This window comes from Procambarus clarkii, chromosome 81 (genome assembly GCF_040958095.1).
Source record: "Procambarus clarkii isolate CNS0578487 chromosome 81, FALCON_Pclarkii_2.0, whole genome shotgun sequence".
NCBI lineage: Eukaryota > Metazoa > Arthropoda > Malacostraca > Decapoda > Cambaridae > Procambarus > Procambarus clarkii.
Window position 1 is genome coordinate 7127630 of NC_091230.1, and position 19899 is coordinate 7147528.

The 19899-nt window shown below is 40.4% G+C and overlaps 1 protein-coding gene across 1 annotated transcript in view; it reads right to left on the reverse strand.

The window, feature by feature from the left end:
* The window catches only part of LOC123773112 (angiopoietin-1 receptor-like), a 191479-nt gene that overhangs the window by 13685 nt on the left and 157895 nt on the right, over positions 1 to 19899 (reverse strand). The window contains exon 20 of the mRNA XM_069315142.1: positions 5592 to 5730. Coding sequence (XP_069171243.1) covers positions 5592 to 5730 — 139 coding nt within the window. The remainder of the gene's footprint in view (positions 1 to 5591; positions 5731 to 19899) is intronic.

Sequence of the window (19899 nt, forward strand, 5' to 3'; positions counted from 1 at the left end):
TTGTTTTCTGGTCCCTTCCTTAAGTACATTAACCCTTCTTTGACTAGATACTCAAACATTAATACACTGTGATGTTTACACAGTTGTACTGTGTTCACCTGCGTAGCACATAGCCTACCTGTGTAACACACAGCCTACCTGTATAACACCCAGCCTATCTGTGTAACACCCAGCCTACCTGTGTAACACCCAGCTGTTACGGCCACAATGGATCGCAACCGGGTTCTTTACTGGTGGAGCTAAAGTTCTGGTATCCGGCCCCAAGTTAGTAGTGGCTTTCAAGGAGTGAGCTCGGTAATGCAAGTAAAACACAATGGGGAAGGTGCAATTGAATACGACACTTCATCAATTATCAATATATTCACATATAAACACTTTCCCATCACCTCGTATATAATCCTAAAGGAAGTATTACTACACTTAATATGTACACAAGTGTCTCTCTCATAGGACATTAAGCGCTCCTCGATGCTCAATCGATGCAGTCTTGTCAACTACCGTGTTTCCTCAACACAAGTACCGTCCTCAACCAGTACTGGGAAACACCAACGAGTCTACCCTGGCCACGGACCAGCCAAAACACAGTCTCACTAGGTGCTCTTCGTGCACGCCCACAATCACTCTCCAGCCTGGTGCTGGCAGAGAACATCAGCCTCGCGCTGCTGGGCCTCTTCACGTACAAATACAAGGGTAGCGAACCCTTGGCAGGAGCTTCTTGCAACTCGCTGGTTACACTCCTCCATAGCACCTTACTATCAGTCGCCTCTTCCGTTAGCCAGTCCCGGGTACGCCGAATTCTGTCACTGCCACTTCACAGGTAGACAGTAGAACACTACATAGTTCTTCTCCGGCAGTGGCTCACTGCCGGAGAAGAACTCCTTACAACTCCTCCTATAATAGATGGCGCTGCTTTTCAAGGAGCCACCTCACCAGAGGTCAGCACCAGCTACCTCTTGAGCTGACTAGGACAGGAATCTAGCGCCTCTTGCTGGTATAATTCTGTCACCACTAGATGGCGTCGTCCATTTTGTAAGGGATTTCGAGAGCGGACTCACAGATGGCATTGACATCGCTGCTCCATGCTCAGACGATGGAATCGGGTTCGTAACACCTCCCCAACAAAAGGAATTTGGTTTGGGTTTCTACAAAGGAGAAAACAAACCAAATTTGTACGTTAGTATAATACCAAACAGACGCACATAAACAATGGACTGATGTGGCGAGGATGTCCTGTCTGCAAAACTGCCTTAATAGGAGACTCTGGCACAAGGAAAACTCGAAGATCATAGGCAATGACCTGCCTGATGTGACTTCCAGAAACCTTACTGGGATGCCCGTCAAAGGCACAATTATCTTATGTATCTTGGGTAAGGATCTATAGAGGCTCGATCTGGGGTGAATAGACACCTCCCTGTGTTGTAGCACCACTGGTGGCTGGTCGCAGAAGGCATTTTTTTTCACCGGTCTGGCAGTCTTTCAGGGAGACTGAAATCTGGAATACAGGGGACTGATGATTCGGAGTAACAGCGATAGGCTTTACACCTGTACTTACAGCATAACTGCTTACTAGTCCCACACCTAGTCCCAACAGGACCGCTTGTACATTGAAGATTGTGTTCGCTCTTCCACCATCAGGTCGACCAACGTTCCGTATAATGTTGAATCCAAGCTCAGCAATTATGCGGGGGGCATCAACCTGATGGGAATAGTCACTCATTAAAACATTTCTCCTGCTCCCTGTATCATCAATCACATTCTGGGTCCCTTCTTCATCTGACGGTTCGTCCACTGATCTTCGCTTAGGACACACACGAGAATAATACAAAATACCACTAAGAAACATTTTGCTAACTTAGGAATAATTTTCATGAGCCTGTAATATCCATTGCTGGCTATATCCATTAGCCTGGCTTGGATCAAAGAGGGCACTAGAACTTGCGCACATACCTCTGACGTCTGGGGAATCTCTGGCCGGATCAGTGAATACAGTACCTTGCCATACCGCAAGTACTTATCTGCCATCACTCCAGACTCTTGGTTATCCATGGGCGCTAGTACATGAGGCCCCTCTTCTTGCTCAGTTGCTTCTGTTACCGTAAGCCCATGTTTCTCGTTGGGAGAAGAGTCAGCAGAATCTGTTGGAATGCTCTCAATCTGTTGGGTAGAGGGAGAATTAAACATGTTATGTAATTTCACGTCTGCCAGTACCTGGGTATTAATGTTTTCTGCTGTCACCTCAGACCTTATTACTGAATCGTCCACCATCTTGAGATGTTCGTAGTTCAAACCTGTCGCCAAGTCGTTGCCTAGTACTACGTCTATCCCAGCTATGGGCAGGGTATCAACTACTGCCAACGCACATGTGCCACTGAAGTAAGGCGAGTCTAGGTGTACTTGCACTAAGGGGGCAACGTACCGCATCTAAGGAAACCCAACTAGAATAACTTTTTGTCTCCCGTCAACATTCATTCCCTCGGGTAGCGAGTCGCTCACGATCAGGGACTGGGCTGCTCCACTATCTCCGAGCACTAAAACTGATCTACCAGTATGATCATTCGTTACATACCCGCCTGAAGTGTGAGGGGCAAATAATCCTGATCCTTCTCTACTCATCATTAGAGACTGGGTTCCCACTGGTGGTGTCGTACAACCCATCAGCATTACTTCTCTGTGTGGGTCGTTACCTGTCCCTCCTTGGCACCTGGCAGCAACATGCCCTCTCTGCCCGCAAGTCCAACACACTACATTCCTCCTTGGACTACGGTGTGTTGGTCTGTTAGGACTAGTCCTTCGGGGACTACCTGGGAGCGTCTTCAAGGCGCTTAGTGGGACGTGTTTCTCTTCTTCTTCTTCTTGTCGAGATTTGCCAAACAGACGTTGGTAACTCTTCGGGAAATACTTCATAGAGGATCGATAAGTTAGGATGTACTCCTCAGCCATAGTGGCAGCCGCACTCAAGGTCTCCACCTGCTGTTCTTCTAAGTATGTCTTCAGATCCCCAGACAGGCAATCTTTGAAATCCTCCAACAGTATGAGCTGCTCGAGTTGTTCTTTCGTCTTCACCTTTCGAGATGCACACCATTCTTGAAAAAGCCGTTCCTTGATGTTCGCAAACTCTGTGAACGTGTGCTCCGAGGTCTTCTTCAGGTTCCTGAACTTTTGCCTATAGGCCTCTGGCACAAACTGATAAGCCATGAGCACTACCTTCTTCACAGTGTCGTAATCACTGGAATCATCAAGTGACAACGTGGAGTAGGCAATTTGAGCCTTTCAAGTCAAGACGGACTAGATCATGATGGTCCAATTATCCTTTGGCCAATCCAAAGAGGCAGCAACCTTTTCGAAGGCGGCGAAGAACTTTGAAACTTCCTTTTCATTGAATTTTGGGACCATCTTTATATTTCTCACTGGATCGAAACTACTTGTTTCCTTTGTTTTCCTCTGACCACCTAATAGTACCACTTCTAACTCCAGGAGTCTTTCCTTCTCCTTTACTTGTCTTTCTCGTTCTTCTTTTTCCCTTATTCTTCTTTCTTCTCTTTCTTTTTCTCGCTCTTCTCTTTCTTTTTCTCGCTCTTCTCTTTCTCTTCTTTCTTCTCTTTCCTTCTCTTTTTCTTGTAATTCCAAACTTTTCATTTCCGTTTCCTTCTCTTTCAAAGCCATTTCCTTTTCTATCTCCTTTTCTTTCATTTCTCGTTCTATTTCTAATTTCTTCCACTCTATCACACGATTTATTTCTAAGGCACGCATTTTGACAGTTAGAAAACTTATATTCAGATCTCCCGCATCACTTTCACCGTCACTGCCTTTATCTTCCTTTTCAGTGGAAGTCACCACACTTTCCTTTGTACTCTGTGCCTCGCTTTCCTGCTTCTCCCCGGCCTTCAAGTGCTTATGAACCTTTGATAAGATTTCAACCCGGGAATCCCTCTCACGTATTTTGATCTCTAAATAGGCACTTACTAGCACAAGTTCCTACTTTCCCAGATGTTTCAATCTAGCAAGACAGTCCTCCTTATTCAGAAAGTCCGGAACATCGTCTAGATCCTCGATGGTTATTTTCACTGCCATTATGTCACCAAGTTGTGCACGAGCAAGTAATACACCGCTTCACTTAACACTGGACACTTATAATAACTGAGCACCGCGATCGCCAATACTGCAATTAATCACACTTAGCACTGCACAGGACATGTAACGTCCTAAAAATAACGAACAGGGGAATTATCCACAGAGGGTTGCACTACGTCACCACCCCTGTCAAACGTACTTGACAAGAGATCGGATCCCGCGGCGGATGCCAATTATCTTATGGCCACAATGGGTCGCAACCGGGTTATTTACTAGTGGAACTAAAGTTCGGGTATCCGGCCCCAAGTTAGCAGTGGCTTTCAAGGAGTGAGCTCGGTAATGCAAGTAAAACACAATGGGGGAGGTGCAATTGAATACGACACTTCATCAATTATCAATATATTCACATATAAACACTTTCCCATCACCTCGTATATAATCCTAAAGGAAGTATTACTACACTTAATATGTACACAAGTGTCTCTCTCATAGGACACTAAGCGCTCCTCGATGCTCAATCGATGCAGTCTTGTCAACTACCGTGTTTCCTCAACACAAGTACCGTCCTCAACCAGTACTGGGAAACACCAACGAGTCTACCCTGGCCACGGACCAGCCAAAACACAGTCTCAGTCTCAGGTGCTCTTCGTGCACGCCCACAATCACTCTCCAGCCTGGTGCTGGCAGAAAACATCAGCCTCGCGCTGCTGGGCCTCTTCACGTACAAATACAAGGGTAGCGAACCCTTGGCAGGAGCTTCTTCTCGCTGGTTACACTCCTCTGTAGCACCTTACTATCAGTCGTCTCTTCCGTTAGCCAGTCCTGGGTACGCCGAATTTTGTCACTGCCACTTCACAGGCAGACAGTAGAACACTACACAGTTCTTCTCCGGCAGTGACTTACTGCTTCCGTAAAGCAGAATGGATTAGAGAGCTATTGGCTTCCCTGGGTAGACTGACTGTCCTCGTACCACAGCAGCCCTATGTCGACTCTGTGCATACAGACACATCATCAGTACACTGGTCAGTACATGGGACACTAGGAAACATTACTTACATACTCTGACAGACATACAACTCCTCCTATACTAGATGATGCTGCTTTTCTAGGCGCCACCTCAACATAGGTCAGCACCAGCTACCTCTCGAGCTGACTAGGGCAGGAATCTAGCGCCTCTTGCTAGTATAATCCTGTCACCACTACATGGCGTCGTCCATTTTGTGGGGGATTTCGAGAGCGGACTCACAGATGGCATTGACGTCGCTGCTCCATGCTCCGACGATGGAATCGGGTTCGTAACACCAGCCTACCTGTGTAGCACCCAGCTTACCTGTGTAACACCTAGCCTACCTGTGTAACACCCAGGCTACCTGTGTAACACTCAGCCTACCTATGTAACACCCAGCCTACCTGTGTAACACCCAGCCTACCTGTGTAACACCCAGCCTACCTGTGTAACCTCCCACCCCAGCGTTTTTGAGTAGGCCCCAACCAACGTCCACAAGACCCAGCCTACTTACCTGCGGCGCCACAGGAAGAAAGCAGCCAGCTCCACAAGCAGTTCAATGGCGAGTACCAGGCCCAGGTAGAGGGCTGCACAGGCGGTGGTGTTGACTGTGTAGCGGTGAGGGGGAGACACCACCATTTCCCGGTGGGGACCTGTGCCACCACGAGGTCACTGTGTTATTACTCTTATGGCATAAGTTCATCATATACAATATGTATATATATATATATATATATATATATATATATATATATATATATATATATATATATATATATATATACATATATATATATACATATATATATATACATATATATATATATATATATATATATATATATATATATATATATATATATATATATATATATATATATATATATATATATATATATATATATATATAAAGCGTGTCTTCTAGCTGTGCAAGCTCCCCATGCCGGGGACTTCCTGTTGGCAGTCCCTAATTCCGCCTTGGGCACCCGCCTGGACCATCGGACCCTAAGTATTGGTGTTGCTCTGCGCCTTGCCGCCTCTACTCCACCGAGCACCGGTGTATATGTGGCCATGCACGGGCAGACCAATACGGCAGCCATGGTCTCATCTGTCGTAAGACACAGGGAAAGATTGCCAGACATGAAGCAGTCAATGACATCATCAAGAGAAGTTTGGCTTCAGCTGGGTGCCCAGCACAAAGGGAACCTCAGTTGTGCAGGCCTGACAACAGCCAAAAACGCCCAGATGGAGTCACCCTGCAGCCGTGGAGGGAAGGTAAACAGGTCGTGTGGGACTACACGTGTGCATCCACATTAGCTGATACCTATCTACCTTACAGCGCAGCTGAGGAGGCGGGGCGGCCACCTTCAGGGAGACCCAGAAAACTAACAAGTACAGGGACCTAGAACGTTGTTACAGGTTCGTGCCAATAGGCTCTGAGACTCTGGGCGCCTGGGGTAAATGTGCACTTAAGTTCCTGAAGGAGCTGGGCGAGGAACTCATTGGGAAGACTAGAGACCCAAGAGCGGCCAGTTTTATGTTCCAGAGCCTCAGTGTCGCTGTTCAGAGGGGAAATGCGTGCTGTATCTTTGGTACGCACCCGACCCCCGAGGAGCTGGACGAGGTCTTCGAACACTGATTGTTATATTGTTATATAAGTGTGTGTTTTCTGTAGACTGTAGCATTGCAATAAAATCAAATAAAAAAAAAATAAAATAATAGGGGTGGTAGGAGAGGAAAAGATTAAAGTATTCAGTGAGAATCCACAAGGTCTTCTCTGAACACTATTTATTTTCTTCTTCGAGGATGTGGGTCCCTTTAATTAAACCAGTGGTGGTACCCCTATATATATATATATATATATATATATATATATATATATATATATATATATATATATATATATATATATATATATATATATATATATATATAATATATATATATATATATATAAATATATATATATATATATATATATATATATATATAAATATATATATATATATATATATATATATATATATATATATATATATGTATATATACATATATATATATATATATATATATATATATATGTCGTACCTAGTAGCCAGAACGCACTTCTCAGCCTACTATGCAAGGCCCGATTTGCCTAATAAGCCAAGTTTTCATGAATTATTTGTTTTTCGACTACCTAACCTACCTAACCTAACCTAACCTAACTTTTTCGGCTACCTAACCAAACCTAACCTATGAAGATAGGTTAGGTTAGGTTAGGTAGGGTTGGTTAGGTTCGGTCATATATCTACGTTAATTTTAACTCCAATAAAAAAAATTGACCTCATACATAATGAAATGGGTAGCTTTATCATTTCATAAGAAAAAAATTAGAAAAAATATATTAATTCAGGAAAACTTGGCTTATTAGGCAAATCGGGCCTTGAATAGTAGGCCAAAAAGTGAGTTCTGGCTACTAGGTACGACATATATATATATATATATATATTATATATATATATATATATATATATATATATATATATATATATATATATATATATATATATATATATATGTCGTACCTAGTAGCCGGAACGCACTTCTCAGCCTACAATGCAAGGCCCGATTTGCCTAATAAGCCAAGTTTTCATGAATTAATATATTTTCTCTAATTGTTTTCTTATGAAATGATAAAGCTACCCATTTCATTATGTATGAGGTCAATCTTTTTTTATTGGAGTTAAAACTAACGTAGATATATGACCGAACCTAACCAACCCTACCTAACCTAACCTAACCTATCTTTATAGGTTAGGTTCAGTGAGGTAGCCGAAAAAGTTAGGTTAGGTTAGGTTAGGTAGGTTAGGTAGTCGAAGAAACATTAATTCATGAAAACTTGGCTTATTAGGCAAATCGGGCCTTGTATAGTAGGCTGAGAAGTGTGTTCTGGCTACTAGGTACGACATATATATATATATATATATATATATATATATATATATATATATATATATATATATATATATATATATATATATATATATATATATATATATATATGTCGTACCTAGTAGCCAGAACGCACTTCTCAGCCTACTATGCAAGGCCCGATTTGCCTAATAAGCCAAGTTTTCATGAATTAATTGTTTTTCGACTACCTAACCTACCTAACCTAACCTAACCTAACTTTTTCGGCTACCTAACCTAACCTAACCTATAAAGATAGGTTAGGTAGGGTTGGTTAGGTTCGGTCATACAGGTATATCTACGTTAATTTTAATTCCAATAAAATAAAATTGACCTCATACATAATGAAATGGGTAGCTTTATCATTTCATAAGAAAAAAATTAGAGAAAATATATTAATTCAGGAAAACTTGGCTTATTAGGCAAATCGGGCCTTGCATAGTAGGCTGAGAAGTGCGTTCTGGCTACTAGGTACGACATATATATATATATATATATATATATATATATATATATATATATATATATATATATATATATATATATATGTCGTACCTAGTAGCCAGAACGCACTTTTCAGCATACTATGCAAGGCCCGATTTGCCTAATAAGCCAAGTTTTCATGAATTAATGTTTTTTCGACTACCTAACCTACCTAACCTAACCTAACCTAACTTTTTCGGCTACCTAACCGAACCTAACCTATAAAGATAGGTTAGGTTAGGTTAGGTAGGGTTGGTTAGGTTCGGTCATATATCTACGTTAATTTTAACTCCAATAAAAATTTTGTTTACCTCATACATAATGAAATGGGTAGCTTTATCATTTCATAAGAAAAAAATTAGAGAAAATATATTAATTCAGGAAAACTTGGCTTATTAGGCAAATTGGGCCTTGCATAGTAGGCTGAAAAGTGCGTTCTGGCTACTAGGTACGACATATATATATATATATATATATATATATATATATATATATATATATATATATATATATATATATATATATGTTTCATTGAATATGACCGCATATTCTGTATTTATTATTTTCTGGTTTAGGGCTTCTATCCCTCTAACTATTTTCTTAGCATCAGGGCTTAGTTGAAATAGGAGTTCTCCAAAACTCATTTTCGTACTTTTAAGGTGAAGAAAAGAAGTGATTTACTATAGAGTGTATTACACTTTTTTATACAATTTGCACAACGTTTCGAACCTCCATGGTTCATTCAGGTGCAGTCACAGTGAGAGGTTGTGTTAGCTGGAGCTCCGATTCTAATAACATTATTATTGCAATAATGGAAGGATTAGTGAAGGATTTGGTGAGTCTGGTTGGAGCTCTGAGAGCAGAGATGGATTCCCTGCGGGAGGAGGTACGACGGCTGAGACTTCGGGAGGAAACGAAGGAGGAGGCCAGTGTTGACGGGAACTCATTAAGAAGGACTGACGGGACCAGTATTAAGAAGTCCTCGTCTTGGCAAGTTGTGAAAGACAGGGGTCATAAGAAGACCTTGGCAAAACCGACTACTAATAGCCTACACCTAAGGACTTTTAACACATTTGACGTATTAAAGGACGAGTGCTGTGTTGAACCTGTTGTTCAACGAGGTGGCAAAGACAAAGTAACGAGGAGCATTGAAGCGCAGGCCCCTCAAACTGCTCGAAAGGAAAAGGGAGAATCGAAGCGAATTTTGGTTGTGGGAGATTCCCAGGTGAGGTATTTAGACAGAACGTTTTGTGCCAGAGATAGGGGGAACAGATTAAGGGCTTGCTATCCGGGAGCTGGAATTGGTGATATTGTTGAAAACATGAATGATATTATGACAGGAAATGGGAACAAACCCATTATTTGTATTAGTGCAGGGGGTAATGATGTTGGGCGAGTTAGGAGTGAGGAACTAATACAGAGATTTAGGACAGCCATTGAATTAGTTAGGAGCAAGGGAGGAATCCTGATCATATGTGGCATTCTTCCAAGAAAGGGAGTGGGAAATGAATGGATGTCGAGGGCACTTGGTGTCAATTGCCGGCTGGAAAGATATTGCAAATCAAATGCAATATCTTTCATAGACAACTGGGAACACTTCTATGGAAGAAATGAAATGTATGCTCGTGATGGGGTGCATCTATCGACGGCTGGGGTTGTTGCTGTTGCAAACTCGTTGGAACCAGTGGTTAGTTAGTGGTTTGTTTGGGTTTAAACTGTTAGTAGTTAGTGGTATGGGAATTGATTTGGAGGAAGGAGGTAATAAAAGTATGTGTTCGTGGGAGAAAAGAATTGGCAAAATGATCAGGGAAAGAAAAGGGCCTCAAAATAACAATTCATTTAGGATATATTACACTAACAGTAGAAGTCTAAGAAATAAAATAATGAATTAAATGCTCTTGTCTGCACAGAAAAAATAGATATTATTGCACTTACCGAAACGTGGATGAACATAGAAAATAGAGAACTATTAGCTGAATATCAGATAAATGTATTTAAACTATTTCACACAGATAGATATATTAGACGAGGAGGGGGAGTAGCCATATATGTTAGGGACAATTTGAAATGTAGTCTCAAAGAGGGAATCAAAACTGAGCCACACACAGAAACTATTTGGATAGAATTAAACGAAAGAGCAAATAATATTATAATAGGAGTTATATATAGGCCACCAAATTTAGACAGAATGGAAGCAAAGCATCTATGGGATGAAATATCTAGAGCATCTAGATCTAACAGTATTTATGTCATGGGTGACTTTAATTTTAGTGGAATAAACTGGGTGAACAAAACAGGGAATAGTGAAGCAGAAGATTTTCTAGAATTAATTGACGATTGCTTTCTTACACAACACATTAAGGAACCAACGCGGGAAAATAATATTTTAGATTTAGTGTTAACTAACAGGGAAACACAAATTAATGACATCGAAATAGGGAGTGAGCTAAGGAACAGTGATCACAAAGTAATCAGATTTAGCATAGGAGAAAATTCTGTTAAAGTGCCAGATTTTCGAAAAGCTGATTTTAATAGCCTAAGAAATTTTTTGGGTCAAATAGATTGGAAACTCTTGGGTATGGGGTGTGGGCCGGTCTTAGAGCGAGACATGAACCAAGCGATAGGTGACGTAAAAGGGGATTTCGATGTGGATTTAATATATAACTTATTTAAGAATATTCTAAACAAAGCATAGGAACGTAGTATACCATACAAATTGAATAGGTCGAATACTAATGACCCAAATTGGATAGCAAATAATTTAAAGAACCTTATAGGTAAAAAGAGAGCTTGGTACAAAAGGATTAAGAATGGGGAAGTCAGGTTAGAACAGGAATTCATACAACTGGTTAGAAATGTTAAAAAAAGAGATTAGGAAAGCAAAAAGATACTATGAAGTTCGCATAGCAGAGCAAGCAAAGTCAAATCCTAAAGGGTTTTTTCAGTTATATCGAACTAAGACTAGGTAAAGGATAGGTCCATTAAAATCTGAGACAGGTCAAATAACGGATAATGACAAGGAGATGAGTAGTATTTTTAATAAATATTTTATATCTGTATTTACTAAAGAAGAACTTAACAATATGCCTTCAGCTGAACAAGTCTATGTGGGTGGGGATGATGACAGGTTGACTAGTTTAGCAGTTACCAGGGAGGATGTAATTAAACAATTAGAAAAACTGAAACCAAACAAATCCCCGGGGCCGGATGAAGTGTTTGCCAGGGTGCTTAAAGAATGCAAAGAGGAGCTTTCCGAGCCACTGTCTACCATATTTAATAAATCAATAGAGTCAGGCAGAGTGCCAGAGTCATGGAAGGTAGCTAATGTGGTACCAATTTTTAAGAAAGGAGATAGATCACTTGCGTCAAACTATCGGCCAATTAGCCTAACGTCTATTGTGGGAAAGTTACTTGAATCAATAATTGCAAATACAATTCGTCTCCATCTTGAAAAACATAAATTAATAAATGAGTCGCAACATGGTTTTACAAATGACCGTTCATGTTTTACAAATTTGCTAACTTTTTATGCCAGCATAGTTGAGGCAGTTGATAGTGGTAAGGATTGTGATGTTGTGTACCTTGACTTTAGCAAAGCTTTTGATACAGTGCTACACGAAAGACTAATTAAAAAAATAGAAGCTCATGGTATTGGGGGTGCTATATTAACTTGGATTAGGGCATGGCTATTCCAAAGGAAACAGAGTTAGTATAAATGGGGTTAAGTCAGAGTGGGATAATGTTGTTAGTGGAGTACCTCAGGGCTCTGTCCTGGGACCTCTGTTGTTTATAATATATATCAATGATTTAGATTCAGGTTTGAGTAGCAACATTTGCAAATTTGCCGATGATACGAAAATCGGTAGGGAAATTAATTTGGAGGAGGACTCACTATCACTTCAAGTTGATCTAAATAGGGTTTTGAAATTGTCAAATGATTGGCAAATGCAGTTTAATGCTGATAAATGTAAAGTTCTGAGGCTAGGTAATGATGATAGAGTTACAAGATACGAGCTAGATGGTGTTGAGATTGCGAAGTCGGATTGCGAAAGGGATCTGGGAGTTATGATTAGTAAGAATTTAAAACAAAAGGATCAATGCATGAATGTTCGTAATAAGGCGAATAGGACACTGAGATTTATTAATCGAAGCGTTAGTAACAAGACACCTGGTGTGGTTCTTAACCTATATCTGGCTCTGGTTAGGCCCCATTTAGATTATGCAGTTCAGTTTTGGTCGCCGTATTATAGAATGGATATAAATTCACTTGAACATGTCCAGCGTAGGATGACTAAGTTAATTCCCCAAATTAGAAATCTTTCATATGAAGAAAGATTAACAAAGCTTAAGTTGCATTCACTGGAAAGGCGAAGAGTTAAGGGTGACATGATAGAGGTTTTCAAGTGGATGAATGGACATAACAGGGGGGATATTAATAGGGTATTAAAAATATCAACACAAGACAGAACACGAAACAATGGATATAAATTGGATAAGTTTAGATTTAGGAAAGACTTGGGTAAATACTGGTTCAGTAACAGGGTTGTTGATTTGTGGAACCAATTGCCGCGTAACATTGTGGAGGTGGGGTCCCTCGATTGTTTCAAGCACGGGTTGGACAAGTATATGAGTGGGATTGGGTTGTTATAAATAGGACCTGCCTCGTATGGGCCAATAGGCCTTCTGCAGTTGCCTTTGTTTTTATGTTTTTAAATCCTAAAGGGATTTTTCAGTTATATCGTACTAAGACTAGGGAAAGGATAGGTCCATTAAAAACTGAGACAGGTCAAATAACAGATAGTGATGAAGAGATGAGTAGTATTTTTAATAAATATTTTGTATCTGTATTTACTAAAGAGGAACTTAACAATATGCCTTCAGCCGAACAAGTCTATGTGGGTGGGGACGAGGACAGGTTGACGAGTTTAGCAGTTACCAGGGAGGATATTCTTAAACAAATAGTAAAACTCAAACCAAACAAATCCCCAGGGCCGGATGAAGTGTTTGCCAGGGTGCTAAAGAATGCAAAGAGGAGCTTTGTGACCCACTGTCAACCATATTTAATAAATCAATAGAGTCAGGCAGAGTGCCAGAGTTTTGGAAAGTTGCTAATGTGATACCAGCTTTTAAGAAAGGAGATAGATCACTTGCGTCTAACTATCGACCAATTAGCCTAACGTCTATTGTGGGAAAGTTACTCGAATCTATAACAGCAAATAAAATTCGTCTTCATCTTGAAAAACATAAATTAATAATTGAGTCGCAACATGGTTTTATAAATGGCCGTTCATGTTTAACAAATATGTTATCTTTTTATTCTAGCATTGTTGAGGCAGTTGATAGTGGTAAGGATTGCGATGTTGTGTACCTTGACTTTAGCAAAGCTTTTGATACAGTGCCACATGAAAGACTGATTAAAAAGATAGAGTCTCATGGTATTGGGGGTGCTATATTAAGCTGGATTAGGGCATGGCTATACCAAAGGAAACAGAGAGTTAGTATAAATGGAGTCAAGTCAGAGTGGGAAAATGTTGTAAGTGGGGTGCCTCAGGGCGCTGTCCTGGGACCTCTGTTGTTTATAATATATATAAATGATTTAGATTCAGGTTTGAGTAGCAACATTTGCAAATTTGCCGATGATACGAAAATCGGTAAGGAAATTAATTCGGAGGAGGACTCACTATCCCTTCAAGTTGATCTAGATAGGGTTTTGAAATGGTCGAAGGATTGGCAGATGCAGTTTAATGCTGATAAATGTAAAGTTCTGAGGTTAGGTAATGATGATAGGGTTACAAGATACGAGCTAGATGGTGTTGACATTGTGAAGTCGAATTGCGAAAGGGATCTGGGAGTTATGATTAGTAAGAATTTAAAACAAAAGGATCAATGCATAAATGTTCGTAATAAGGCAAATTGGACACTTGGATTTATTAATCGCAGCGTTAGTAACAAGACACCTGGTGTGGTTCTCAAGCTATATCTTGCTCTAGTTAGGCCCCATTTAGATTATGCAGTTCAGTTTTGGTCGCCATATTATAGAATGGATATAAATTCACTTGAACGTGTCCAGCGTAGGATGACTAAGTTAATTCCCCAAATTAGAAATCTTTCATATGAAGAAAGATTAACAAAGCTGAAGTTGCATTCACTGGAAAGGCGAAGAGGTAGGGGTGACATGATAGAGGTTTACAAGTGGGTGAATGGACATAGCAAAGGGGATATTAATAGGGTATTAAAAGTATCAACACAAGACAGAACACGAAACAATGAGTATAAATTGGATAAGTTTAGATTTATGAAAGACTTGGGTAAATACTGGTTCAGTAACAGGGTTGTTTATTTGTGGAACCAATTGCCGCGTAACATTGTGGAGGTGGGGTCCCTCGATTGTTTCAAGCATGGGTTGGACATGTATATGAGTGGGATTGGGTGGTTATAAATAGGGGCTGCCTCGTATGTGCCAATAGGCCTTCTGCAGTTGACTTTGTTCTTATTCTCAAGTGAACAGATCCTAGATTGATTGATTGATGAAGATTAAGCCACCCAAAAGGTGGCACGGGCATGAATAGCCCATAAGTGGTGGCCCTTTTAAGCCATTACCAGTATCAGGAGCTGATACTGGAGATCTGTGGAGGTGCGAATGCACCCTGCATGACGGGAGATGTCTCCCTTGTGAATGTGTTAAGATGAAGATGAAGCAACCCAAAAGGTGGCACGGGTATAAATAGCCCGTAAGTGGTGGCCATTTTAAGCCATTACCAGTATCAAGAGCTGATACTGGAGATCTGTGGAGGTGCGAATGCACCCTGCATGACGGGAGATGTCTCCCTTGTGAATGTGTTAAGATGAAGATGAAGCAACTCAAAAGGTGGCACGGGCATAAATAGCCCGTAAGTGGTGGCCATTTTAAGTCATTACCAGTATCAAGAGCTAATACTGGAGATCTGGGGAGGTGCGAATGCACCCTGCATGACGGGAGATGTCTCCCTTGTGAATGTGTTAAGATGAAGATGAAGCCACCCAAAAGGTGGCACGGGCATAAATAGCCCGTAAGTGGTGGCCATTTTAAGCCATTACCAGTATCAAGAGCTAATACTGGAGATCTGTGGAGGTGCGAATGCACCCTGCATGACGGGAGATGTCTCCCTTGTGAATGTGTTAAGATGAAGATGAAGCCACCCAAAATGTGGCACAGGCATGAATAGCTCGTAAGTTGTGGCCCTTTTGAGCCATCACCAGTATCAATAGATGATACTGGAGATCTGTGGAGGTGCGACTGCACCCTGCGTGACGGGAGATGTCTCCCGGACCAAACGGTGACTAGATGATTGATGATTGATGAAGATTAAGCCACCCAAGAGGTGGCACGGGCATGAATAGCCTGTAAGTGGTGGCCCTTTTGAGCCATTACCAGTATCAAGAGCTGATACTGGAGATCTGTGGAGGTGCGACTGCACCCTGCGTGACGGGAGATGTCTCCCGGACCAAGTGGTGACTAGATGGTGTGTGAAAAAAAAGATCCTACAATGCTGGTTGATTTTATACCCGCACTGGGTCAGGTGATAATACAATAAAGGTGATAACATGGGGGGATGCATAAGGGATAAATGTGAGGTGAAATATATAGGTAACTGCAGAAGGCTTATTGGCCCATACGAGGCAGCTCCTATCTAAACACAAAGATTAATCCAGTGTAATTGGCCTGTTATGTTGGACATTGTCTTCTGTGTTGGCATCGTTATGTTCTGGTCTTGTCCTTACTCTCATGGTGGGTAGAGTAAATAGTTCCGTGATTTGGGTGTTCATGGTAGGTTGTTCTATTCTTATGTGAATTGCCTTAAGAATTTGTAATCTTCTTGCATCTTGGGTTTTGTCTATTATGCAGGTATTCTTGTTCAACATTTCTCTTGTTAGAGTGATGTCATGGGCTTGTCTCATGTGATTCCTAGGGGCACCGGATTGAAGATGGCATGTCAAACGCCTCGTCAGCTTGGTCGACGTCATACCTATGTACTTAGATTGAAAGTTACATCCTTCGTGGGGGCAAGTGTACATGTATACAACGCTTGACTGCTGTAGAGGGTTCTCCGTCAGCTTCGGGCTGTTTTTGATAAGGAGTTCGGAAGTCTTCTTGGTTTTGTAGAATATTATCAGGTTTATGTTTTGGTTAGGAGTAGTGATTTTTACTCCTTTACGGATTATTTCTTTCATTATTCTTTCCATGAATTATTTTGAAAGAATAATGAAAGAAAGAAATTGACCAAAACTGTGAATGCCAAGAAATCCGGACTCCACCAGCCAAAGATTATTGGGGAATATAAGCCTTAATATGCATATGGAAATGTCAAGACACATAAGCCTGGAAACCCACTTCGGCCAATCATTAGCCAGATACCCACACCCACGTACAGACTGGCGAAGCGACTCAACTTCTTGCTGATGATTGTTGACTGCTTATGTCCCTTGCACCTTCAGCCTGAAGTCTCCAAAGGAATTTGTTGACTTACTGCGGGGAACACGGCAACCCGTTCTCACACAAGACAGCACATACATGACTTAATGCTTAAAGTCAATATGTTGAATATGAATTAGTAAATATGTGATATATTCCCAGTTACTTTTTTTCCAAGGCCCAAACTCTTCCTCACGTACCAATTTACGTCTCACAGTACCCGTCTGTCAACCTAGATAGCAGAATAGTCGTGATTGGTTCAATTATAAAGAAAATTGTAGTTTTCAGGTCCCACATGGGTTGTGAAATTTACCTACTATTGTCCATGCTCTTAGAATATTACAGATCAGCTACTTCCTATTGAAGGCTCGTAGTTTTGTTTTGAGAAATATTAGTTGTTCTTAGTAAATTATAATAAGCACTAAAAATTATTACATAGAATAACAGTCCTTCACCAATCAATATTATATACCATAGTTTGTGCTTTACAAATCTTTAAAGGATGTTTTGTAGGAACGCTAACAAAAAACGATGCTACGTTGGAATGTCTATGGGGTAAACTACTGCAAACAGGATGTTATTGTGTTTACTATACCAACTACAGGATGGGTATATTGTCCACTACCACCTGTTAGGTGGGTAAGGGGTCCAATACCACCCACAGAATAGGTATGAGGGTCACATCCACCCACAGGATGAGTATGGGGATCACATCCACCCACAGGAAGGGTATGGGGTCCAATACCACCCACAGGAGGAGTATGGCGTCCACTACAACCCACAGGATGGGTATGGGGCTCCAACCACCCATAGAATGGGTATGGGGCTCTAACCACCCATAGAATGGGTATGGGGTCCAATAACACCCAATGGATGTGTATGGCGTCCATTGCCGCGCGTCGAGCTAGAAAACCACAGCATTCATCTCAGAACCATGCCTATTTCACGCAGATTCCTTAATAAACGTAAGAGTTTTATATGTCACAAGAAAGATAGAAATATAAGCTTCATTCTAAATACCTTACCATGGGCATATTTAAATTTAAAGCGAAGATACGTGTACTTTTATAATAGCCAAGCTCCGACCCCGGACAGATCGATCGACCGAGCAACTCTCTCTCAAAACAATGTTTATGTCACGTGAATTCGTTAATAAACATATATGTTTTATATGTCTCAAGAAAGGCAGACATATAAGCTTCACTTTAAACACTTTACCATAGACATATTTAAAGTTCTAATGAAGATACATATATTTTAAAAATTACGGAGCTCCCACCCCGTACAGACTGAACCACAGAGCAACTCTCTTCCAGATCAATGTTTATTTCACGTAAATTCGATAATAAACACAAACGTTTTATATGTCTTAAACGAGATAGAAATAAGAGCTTCATTTTAAATACATTACAATAGACATATTTATAGCTCAAGTGAAGATACATATATTTTTATAGTAGCGCTCAGTAGCTTGTCGGGCATGGAGTGCAGACGCCTACGCACTTGCCGATATATTGTATAACTAACAAAGATACGTTAATAAAGCCTAAAATCTTATATGCCTCCAGAAAAACCGAGATATGAACATTATTATGATTGCACCAAATGAAATATACCATGTTCGAGAACAAAGATATATCAATTTTAAATTAAGTTCCGACTCTTGCTCGGGCGAGAGATGGGGCGACTTTCGCCCCATCTATTGGAGATTCTGTCCACTAAAGACCCAAAGCTACTCAAACCCTCCTAGCATTATTTAGGTAATGAAGTAAAATGGTATATTTACACACTATAATGTGGGTGCTGAATACAGAACATGAGAAAACATATATTTACTCCAAACTAATATAATTTCATTATGAAATAAGTAAATAAGTAGCATCAAAGGAAGTCGACGGTCCAAGCGTCAATGTTGTGGAGCGACTTATCCAAGATATATCGTTGTTTAGTAAGTGTTTGTTGGCATATCCAGTTGTCGCACTTCTCTGCACAAATTTAAATTATAATGTTAACAAGTAGAATACGTATTTTTAATAAAATCTAACATAACTAGCCAGAAAACATTTAACATTTATTAAAAAATTTATGTTTGGAAGTTAAATCGACTTCATAGGACAATAGTTTTGTTATATATACTCGTTATTCGTTGACATGCGTTCGCTACTTAAACTACCATGTACTGTACTGATGTAAAATCTCCCATGTCTCTTCGCTCATCTCATCGAACCCTACAGGCTCTGTGATATATTGTTTAATTAATTGAGATTCACAAATAAAGCTTATAATTGTATATGTTATCATAAAGGCAGAGCTTAGTTTAGTTCATTTATTATGCACCCCATACCCATCCTATGGGCGATAGTGGAGTGTTACAGAGGCACATAATGGGCTCAGGGACTGAGCCCCACAATTCATATAGCCAAGCAAGTTATAATCTTGATAAACTAGTTACAAAAGTCAAAGCACATTGTCACATCAACAATGGGCTCGAGACCGACCACAAGTACAGTTTATAATTTAAGCAACTGACATATATGGAGGGCTAGTGTCACAATTCCTATGTTTATCCTACACATAACCCCCTCTCCCCCATCCAATGGGCAACGGTGGATAGGTAACAATCAAGTCGTTTTTTGCATTTTATTCAGAGATTAGATCTTATTGGGTGAGGAAAGATATTCATATTTTAAAGAAGGCTTCTTGGCTGATGCTCTCCATTGATGGAAAATATACAACCTTTTGAAAATCAATGTTAGTTTGATCTAGATATTGTAATTAACGAAAGTATTTATGTCATCAGAAAGGTAGAAATATAGGCTACATTTAAAATCCTTTGTCATAAATATAACTGAAGTGAAAACGAAGATATATGCGTTTTGATAGTTACTTGATGGCTAGCTCTGAGAGTGTGAAGCCCTTCACACCAGCCAATAAA